Here is a 9,469-nt window from a genome sequence, read left to right as displayed (position 1 = left end):
AAGAGAAAGAAAAAAAAAAAAAAAAAAAAAAAAAAAAAAGAGAGAAATTTTAAAAAGTGAAAAAACAAATGGAAAGTAGAGATAGCGAAGAGGGAGATAAAAATGAAAGCATCAAATCGAGAAGCGAGAATGGAGAGAATCTTTTTTCGCGATGGAATATTGTCCTAAATAAAAGGTAACGGAAGTGACACGGGAAAGAAGATAAGAGGAGAAAGATAAATAGTGTAAGATGAAAGAGGGTGAAAGGTGAGGATACGGTGGAAGCGATAGGGTGAGGTTTAATCTTTCCTCACGAGGAAAATAATAAAGAAGAACAGGAAGAGGGTGAGAGTGTCGGTTAAAGGCAGAGGGAGGAGGAGATGGAAGGGAAAAATATTCGTGAAAAAAGGATGGAATAGAAACAAGTTGTATCCTGTCTTCTTTGCCTCAAAAACTCTAACTTTTATTCAAAATTTTTAAACAAAATAAAAATTTATTTATATTTAAAATATTAAAAAAAAAGATATTATATTTAAATTTTTTTATATATTTTTTAATATTCTTATGTATATTTATATTCGTTTTAACAAGAATTATATAGTATTCTTCAAAATTTTGGATTTTACAATATTTGCTTAGTTAGCTATATTTTAAATTTTATCAAATATTTATTTCTACTTTGAAATTATAATTAAAATTAAAATTTATAAAATTTATATATAAGACAAATCTTTCAAATTTCTATTAAATTTAAATAAATAGTAAATTCGTTACAATGAATAACTTAATTAAAAAAAAAGATAATTTTGAATAAATAACTTGTAAACGATTATGTGGGGCATCGAATATATCATATAAAAATATCTTTATAAAGTGGAATAATATAAATTCTTTTCAAAAGAGTGCAATTCATAAATACAAATTACAACTAACGAACAAAAATTCATCAAAAGAACCTGAATTCTAAAAAGAAAAACATGAAACATCAATATCGTATGATAAAAAAACTCATAAATTTTTAATAATAACTTTCAAAAATACTTAAAAATAATTAAAAAATAGTAACAAATAAAATAGTAACAAATAAACATTTTATAAATAATGTTTTAAATAATTATAAATAAATTAAAAAATTAATATTTTTAAAATTATAAATAATTTTTTGTTCATTTAAAAAAAAATGATTTATTTATTTATTTTGAGAATTAATATACTATCTACTTCCTTTTTCCTCGTAGAAAATACAGAAAATTTTTTACATTTATATATTCTTTCATTTTCATATATACTTTTCATATGTAGCACAATAACTTCTGAAGTGAACGAGCCATTCATTTTAATCCAAAGAAAAAATTATTTATATCTTTAGAAGTTTAAAAATATATTCGTTAATTTTTCAATCCATATTTATTAAGACTTTTTTTTTATTTGGTAAATTTATCAAGATTTTTCTTTTATTTAGAAAGTTTAATAGGATTTTTTTTTTATTTAACAAGTATTTTTTTTTTTATTATCCTTTTCAAATAAGAATTAAATTTCGTTTCAAAAAACAAAATTTTTGATCAATTTTTGTGCATAATTTTAATATTATTCGATGAATAAAATCCAAAAATATATGTTAATATATAATGTTAATATATATACAATATATAAATATATTAAGTATATATAAGTATATATAGTATATATATGTATATATATACTATGTATGTTTTGTTATTTTTAAACTTAATAAAAATAAGGAATTCTTAAGTATTCTAAAATCAATATAAACAAAACTTGATTTTAACAAATAAAAATTCAATTATCAATTAATATACCTTACTTGAAATACGCTTAAGGAAATTAGAAAACTGCATTATCTACAGATCCACGAATTTCAATAAAGGATATCTGTGTGTAGTCATCACTATGAATGACGTAAATACTTTATTTCATCTGTAAAACTGATTCGTCTCAACAGACACGTAATTGCATATGACGTCAAAAAATCATAATCATACCAAAATCATATCAAAATCATTAAATCATAATATATATACACTTTTATGATACAATAATTTCTCGATATACCAAATTCTCGATATCTTTCCTATTCTTCAAATGACACATCAATACTCAAAAGATACAAAAATAGATCGAAAATTTTGTCAAATCTCTAAAATGAAATTTAGCCGAAAAATTTGTGATGATGAGAAACTCAGAGAAATTCACTTTATCGGGTCAGAATAAGGTGTTGCGACGAGAACGGTGAGATAGAGTGGCGACGGACAATGGATGCGTAGTTAGTAAATTACAAGCTGGCCGGCACAATGCCATGCATCGTGGCGTGCGTGCGTGCACGGTCTATGACTATGCACGCGTGTTTGTCTATGTACTCTCTCCCATCCAACTCGCCTAGCTGTCGCTCCTCTGCCAGGCTATGGTTTACACAGAGAACGGCGTGCACCGGCGCGTATCCACCGTTCGTCCATGCATATAGAGTCCGCGTGGGAGATTTCTCGGTATACATCAATTCAAACCGCTGCAGGTACCTGTACATTACGCGACCGTGCATTAGATACCCACACCAAGATTTCACCTCTGTTCTCCATTTCCATTGCGCATTCTGTATATTTCGATTTGTGCAGAGCAGTTGGGTACTGATGAATGACTTAGGTTAGTACATAAAGATTTCTTGATAGTTTAATGTTTTTGTGAAATTTTGGAAACAAAGAGAAAGAAAAAAATGCTAATATTTAAAGATTAGATAATAGAATTATTCGTTTCTATTGATTTTTGTTAATGTAAATATCTGACTTGAGTTAGGGAAATTTAGAGACTAATTATATGTTAAGGATTTTTTTGCGATTAATTTGCGGAAATTTTTTGAATTTTAATTTCTGTGAAATTTTGAAAATAGATTAGAGAAGAGCTAAGTTAAGCTTAAAGAAATATAAACTTTTTAAAACTTTCATTAATTTCTATTAATGTAAATCTAATACTTATTAGAGAGATTTTAATATGATGCATAGAAATTTTGGAATAGATTAATAAGTTAGGTTGAAAAAATATTAATATTTTTCATTTCTATTGACTTTTATTTATGTTAATCCACAATGATTAAATTTGATATTTGAATACCAAAGAAATAAGTACATAAGAATATTTAGAAATTTTTTATGTTTTACATATTTTTTATAGAAAATAGAAATGATTTAATTTTTTCTTGTGAATTATTGGAAATAAATTAGAAAAATAAAAATAAGTTAATTTTTAAGAATTAGAATTTTCCTATTTATCTATGTTTATGTCGATTCACAAATACTTGAATACCAGACAGAGAAAATGATCTGTATCATTTTTTTAATAGTTTGCTATGGAATATTTACGATAATAGATCTAGCAAAAAATATAATAAAAATACTTTATCTTTAGTAAAATGATTTTATCTTCGGCTAATTCCATCCAATACACAATCAAATTATTTATAATTAATAAATTTCTTTAATATTTATTTTTTCATAGCAACTTTCATTCATATTTGTTTATTCTCTTATATCATCTTTTATCTTATTTTTTTATAATCATCTTTTCTATTTTCTTCAAACTTTCGAATATTCTCTAGATCGATTACAATTTTAAAATTTAAGATTATCAAAAAGAAATAATCATTTCAATAGTTAATTACAATTTTTTTTGCCAATCTTGCTGTTGTCTCATGCCATTTTAAATCGATAATGTCGCATGTGACACGAGAATGGTAACGGAGGGTCATATAGCACTCAGCTATGATACAAAAATACATTGGATGATAGGTCTATTCTATACCAAGTCAGCGCTGATAGCTTCCCATCGATTACGTCTCATGACACACCTGCAGTCACGTTCACCAACTAAAAAAAACTTTTCTTAGAACAACCTGACATATCACGATAACTTGTATCACGAAAACATTAAAATCTAACCTATGGAAAGAAGCAAGAAGTCTATGTATTTATCTATCTACTATCTACTAATTAATATAATGCAACTTGACTATTTAATAATCGAAAAAAGATCGAAAAAAAAAACAATATTATATTATTAATATAAACAATATTATATTATTAAGAACTAAACAATAAAATTATGTATAAAACCTATGTATTTAAATGTTATGTTATTAACAAATTTAAATAAAAAATTTATGTAATGTTTTTTCAAATAAAAAATATAATATATTGGAAAAATATTTTTAATTAGTATACGAGTTGAATCAAATTAATTTTATATTAAATTTTAAAATTATGTAGGGTGATATATAAACTAATTTGTTTTAGAATCTTATTTATTATATTTGTTTGTTATAGCATATATCTATTTATTATTCAAAAATATTTTAATGTAATAAGTATATAATAATACTATTTACAACATGTATATAACTTAATCACATATGTGTAATAAGCAGGAAAAAAATGATTGAGAATATTACATACATTAGAAATATAAAAAATATTTATAATCTAAAAAAAGAATTGTTTGGAAAGTTTTTATAGAATAATTTTCAAAAATACAATTTTATACAAATACAAAATAAAAAATTTAAATAACAAAACTAAATAAAACAATTCATAAAAAAAAAAGAAAATAAGAAAATTAGTTGCAAATTAAATATTACATTGATTCGTAATTAAAAAAAAAAATCAAAAAAAAAAAATTAAATAAAAGGAAAATTTGAGAATTCTAAGATGCCAAAGAAATAACAACAAGAAAAAAATCATAAAAGAAGAAAAAGAGCTTAGAAAAAAGATAGAAAATGTGTAAGAGGAAATGAAGCGTGTTGAGGGTACAGGACGAAGAGAAGGAAAAATTAAAGCCGGGGGACGATCGAACAGGCCTGAACGATGAAAAAGGTCTGACCATCTAATGAGAAGAAAAAGAACGCGTCTCGTTCGTATTTCGTCGAGAGACGGTTCGTGTAATACTTTATTTGTCCGCCCCTGGACTTCTTTTTCTCCCATCTCTCTTCTTTATCGACCGAGCTCGGTCACGATTCTTTTCACACTCGGCCATCTTTTCCGCCATCTTTCTTGCTAATTACCCGACCCGTTTTCCACCCAGAAATCTCTTCTCGTCCCTTTCCACCTTTCATCCCCATTTTCCTGTCTTTTCTTCCTTTCTCTTTTTTTCTTTCTCTTTTTCTTTACTGTAAGCGAAGATGCATAGATATAGAAGAGAGGCTTGCTGCTTTCCGTAAGTGGTTCTTGCTCGTTGATTCTCGCGAGCCGCGAGTTCGTGGAACACCCTATGAAATATTCAAACCGCCCGTGTTCCCCTCGCTGTGCAGTTTTATGGGCAATTCTGGTGTATCTGTTTGCTCGAACTTGCCTCGCGGAGATTAGGTGAAGGAGGAATAATACGTTTCATTAGATGGGATTTCATGATGAAATGATATGTGATTATATATACTGATATGAAAATGATATTATTTTTTAATAATAAATTAAAAATTTTTTTTAATATCAAATTTTCATTTCAATAACTTTTTACTATCAATTGTAATACTAGAGTTCAAATCAATAAAAAATAGATCAATTAATAATGATCTAGATGGATTTACAAAATGTTTGAATGTTGGAAAGATAAAAAATGTTTTATATAGGTTAAGATTTAGTCAGTGTGATTTAATCAGCATAGATTGTTGCAGTTTAATATGATTTCTGAACCATCATTAACAATACACGATGTTCACAAGCTGTCATCTATACTATGCAGAGATGAGAAGTTGTCTAACCTCGAACAAACTTTTCAGCATAGGGGTAAGGGGAGAAACCACCTAATTCTCTCCCACCTTCTGACTCTTGGCGATCATATTGCATAGAAATAAGGTCATTGTATCTGCGGCATTCGAAATTATGGTTATAGAATCTCTGTTCTATTTAAGTATTATAATTATGCCAATGCATTCTATTTCATCGTTCTATTTTATTTCAATATGTAGTAGTGCTCCATTAATTATTGCAGAATTGAAAATGTGTTCTGAAAAAAAAAAAGGTTGGCATTTTGTTTAACGATACATATATTTCTAAGCTATAATAAGTTTTTAAAAATATATACATGTTTCAAAAACCGAAAATTCAATTCCAGAAATTGATGGAGATAATTCTAAATAATTAAACAAAAAGAAATAGTTAACCGAACACTATTATAGTTCATTTGTATCAAGTGTTTTTTTAAATCTATTCAATCAATAACGAAAATATTAAATACTAATTTCGATTATACGTAATTTAATTTTCGTCGGTAGTTTTAAATGGAAACTAATGAACTTTAAGTAGTTTTCTTTTTTTTATTTTTTTTTTCACATTAAATATTTAATATTATAATTTTTCACATTAATATTTATATTAAATATTTTAATTATCATTATTATTTTAATCTTATAATCATCGATAGATATTTCAATAAATTCAAATAAATGCAAAATTTGATATCTTTTAAGATTATGTACGATTTCAAGAGATTTTATAGTCACGTATAATGATATATATATATTTGTAAGGCATTATTTATAAGGCATTTCAATTATTGAAATTCTGATTTAGCTTTTATTATTTAGATTTTATATATTTGCACACAAATTTTGAAGGATCTATTTTTATTATTAATTCCATTTTGTTTCTTTTCATTTTTTTTTTTTGTTTTTTGTACATAAAACTTTTTGCTATATATTTTTTGTCTATATATACAATTCGTCTCGTTATATTTTTCCGCAATATACTTAATAACACATAATTTTGTACTCAGTCAACTATATATTGTTTAAATTTTAAGTATATAATCCATTAAAAACGGAAAAGGAAATAATTTAAGCTCGGTATGTAGAGTGCATAATCTATTATAAGTGCACGGAACAGAGATCATATTTTTTTGTAATTTTTTTTATTTTTTTACATTATATAAAAAGAAAAATGCTTGTTGTTGCAAATGTTAGAAAAAAAGATTGTTATAAAAAACTGGCCAAATTAATTTCTATGCTACAAAAGATCATTATCTTTTGGGATTTTTTAAATTTTGTGATTTATGAACAATTTAATTGATGGTAAAAGTATAAAATATGTTTTTTAATAAATTGAAATTTGTTGTATTGAAATTTTTAATCTTACCTTGATAAAACGCTTGGCTTTAGTCAAGAGGCCCAACGTGGTATGTCTTGAGGTTTCCGGACCTAACGGAACCAACACCTTCAACTTTTCAAGGCAATTTCTGAGGTGAGCTCTCCTGTAATAAAAAATGCATCAAACATTTAATACATAAGCAATGTATAATTTTTTCTTTAATTTTTAAATATTAATTATAAAAATTTTAAATTTCCTCTCTTAAAAATTTAAAAAATTTAATTTTCTTCATTTCTTATATATACATGATGTTTAAGAATATCATAATCTTAAAGTATAATACATTTTATAGTTAAATCATAATCTTAACTATAAATCTTAATATCTACTCTTGGCAACTACTTATTATAATAAATTCAGTCTTCAAAATTTCTATTATGTTAAACATATAAAGTGTAAGTATGTACATTTTTTATTATTATATAACTATATAAATTATAAATTAAGAATTTATATACATAAAAATAAAAAAAATTTATTATTTTTTTCAATTTATATATTATAATAGAACACAATAAAAATTTTTTAAATAAAAAAAAATATTATAATTATTTTATCAAAAAAAATCATAGATCCAAGAATATCACAGAATTTTTATTTTCAAATTATTCAATTATGTTGTTATCATCTATAGCAAAATTAATATTCACAAATTTTATTTTACTATTTACTATTTACTATTTACTATTTTACTATTTATTCACAATATTTTTAGCTTTAAAAACATGCAATAATTATTCTCAAATAATAAATTGGAAGATTATTTTCTAATTGAAAAAAAAATATATTTTTTCAATTTTTTCTTTTTTTCATATTACTAATATTATTAATAATGATCTTTCAAAAATTGTCCTTAACTTCTTACTTCAAGATCCTCTGTTTTAATACTTTATTTATCTTTATTATTTATTTTTTTTACTTATTTATCTTTTGCAAAAAAGAACAAAAATTCTTGAAAAACAATTTTTAAAATATTGAAAGCAAATTAAAATCGTTATTTCGTTTAAAAAAAAAAAATAAATAAATAAATTTCTCAATAAAAAGATTCTACGACTATAAATATCTACAGAACTATTAAAACTATCCAAAACCAACGTGCACACCCATTTTACCTACTCATACCTATATCACCATTCCGACCAATGGTGGCCAATTTCACGCGGACCCGATTCGTCTTCTCCGGAAAGGTTTTCGAATTACCCACCAGGCCAGAAGGAAACTACGCGGGCGGCATTCGTTTTTCGCGTCACGTATACGGCCACCAACGAATGGAGCGGAATCCAGCCGGCAAACAGACGGCGAAATTGAACGGGGTTATCCCCATCGGCTGCTTACACCACGGGTCGCATGGAGAGTCTACACGCCAGAGTTGGCCGCCGCGAAAGTGTCCGGAAGAAAGCGATAAGATCCCGATTATCGCGGCGATCACGGCCCATTAGTTGAACGAATCGCGCGATAAACATACAACCGGAATACCAAAGCGGGGAACCCCAACGGCGATTATTTTTATTGGGTGGGGGAGTGTCGCGCGGTGAGCCGGGATCGCTTCCTTTTTCGACGGTTGGAGAGATTTAGTTTGGGTCAGAAAGGATGGTCGGTGTTAGTGATTTCGCTATCGGTAAGATTGGGTTGATCTTTTTTCTTTTTGTTTTTTTTTTTTTTGGAAGGGGAGATGTGGTTAGTTTGAAAGTCTTTGAATTTTATTTCGATAGAAAGGGATAGTGATAATGCGAGATAGTGATTTCTGAGAGTGATAGAATAATTTTTATTTAAGATTTTAAAGTAATACGATATTTATTTTAGTGTAAGATGATGATTCTTGAAATTGTGTTTTTATTGTATTTTTTATTTATCATTTTATCATTTTTAAATAATATAGTATTTCGAAACATATCATGATTATGGAATATTTATAAATGATTCAAGATTGTTTTTTTTTTTTTGGATATAGTTCAAAGATTCTTGAGTTTTATTTTGAAAAGAGTTGAGATCAACGGAAACGATATAATAATTTCTTAAAGATAATCTGATAGAATTTATATAATTTTTGTTCAAGTATTTTAAAATATTGTGATCGTGGAATAAATAGTAGAAACTAGAAATTTCATTGTTTGTTTTAGATTTGTTTTTTTTTTTTTTGGATGTTTTTAAGTTTTATTTTAATAAAAAGGATTTAAAATCAGTAGAAAAATTGTAAGATGATGATGATTTTTGAAAAGTAGTGGAATTTATATAATTTTGTTTAATATTAGAACTATTCATCAAAATGATTTCACATGTTATTTTATGACTATTGAAAATAGTATAATAAAAGTGCTTAATAAAATATTGTATTTTATTGAAAGAAA

At 25.7% G+C, this 9,469-nt stretch overlaps 1 protein-coding gene across 1 annotated transcript in view; it reads right to left on the bottom strand.

The window, feature by feature from the left end:
* LOC102675461 (max-interacting protein 1-like) overlaps positions 1 to 7,235 on the bottom strand; it is a gene marked incomplete at its 5' end in the record, with an annotated part of 184,526 nt that extends 177,291 nt beyond the window's left edge. The window contains one exon of the mRNA XM_006617530.2: positions 7,110 to 7,235. Coding sequence (XP_006617593.2) covers positions 7,110 to 7,235 — 126 coding nt within the window. The remainder of the gene's footprint in view (positions 1 to 7,109) is intronic.
* Positions 7,236 to 9,469: the final 2,234 nt, after the last annotated feature.

Source organism: Apis dorsata, unplaced genomic scaffold (genome assembly GCF_000469605.1).
Source record: "Apis dorsata unplaced genomic scaffold, Apis dorsata 1.3 scaffold_311, whole genome shotgun sequence".
NCBI lineage: Eukaryota > Metazoa > Arthropoda > Insecta > Hymenoptera > Apidae > Apis > Apis dorsata.
Note: the sequence above shows the minus strand (reverse complement) of the source record. Positions and strands in the feature narration are given on the sequence as shown.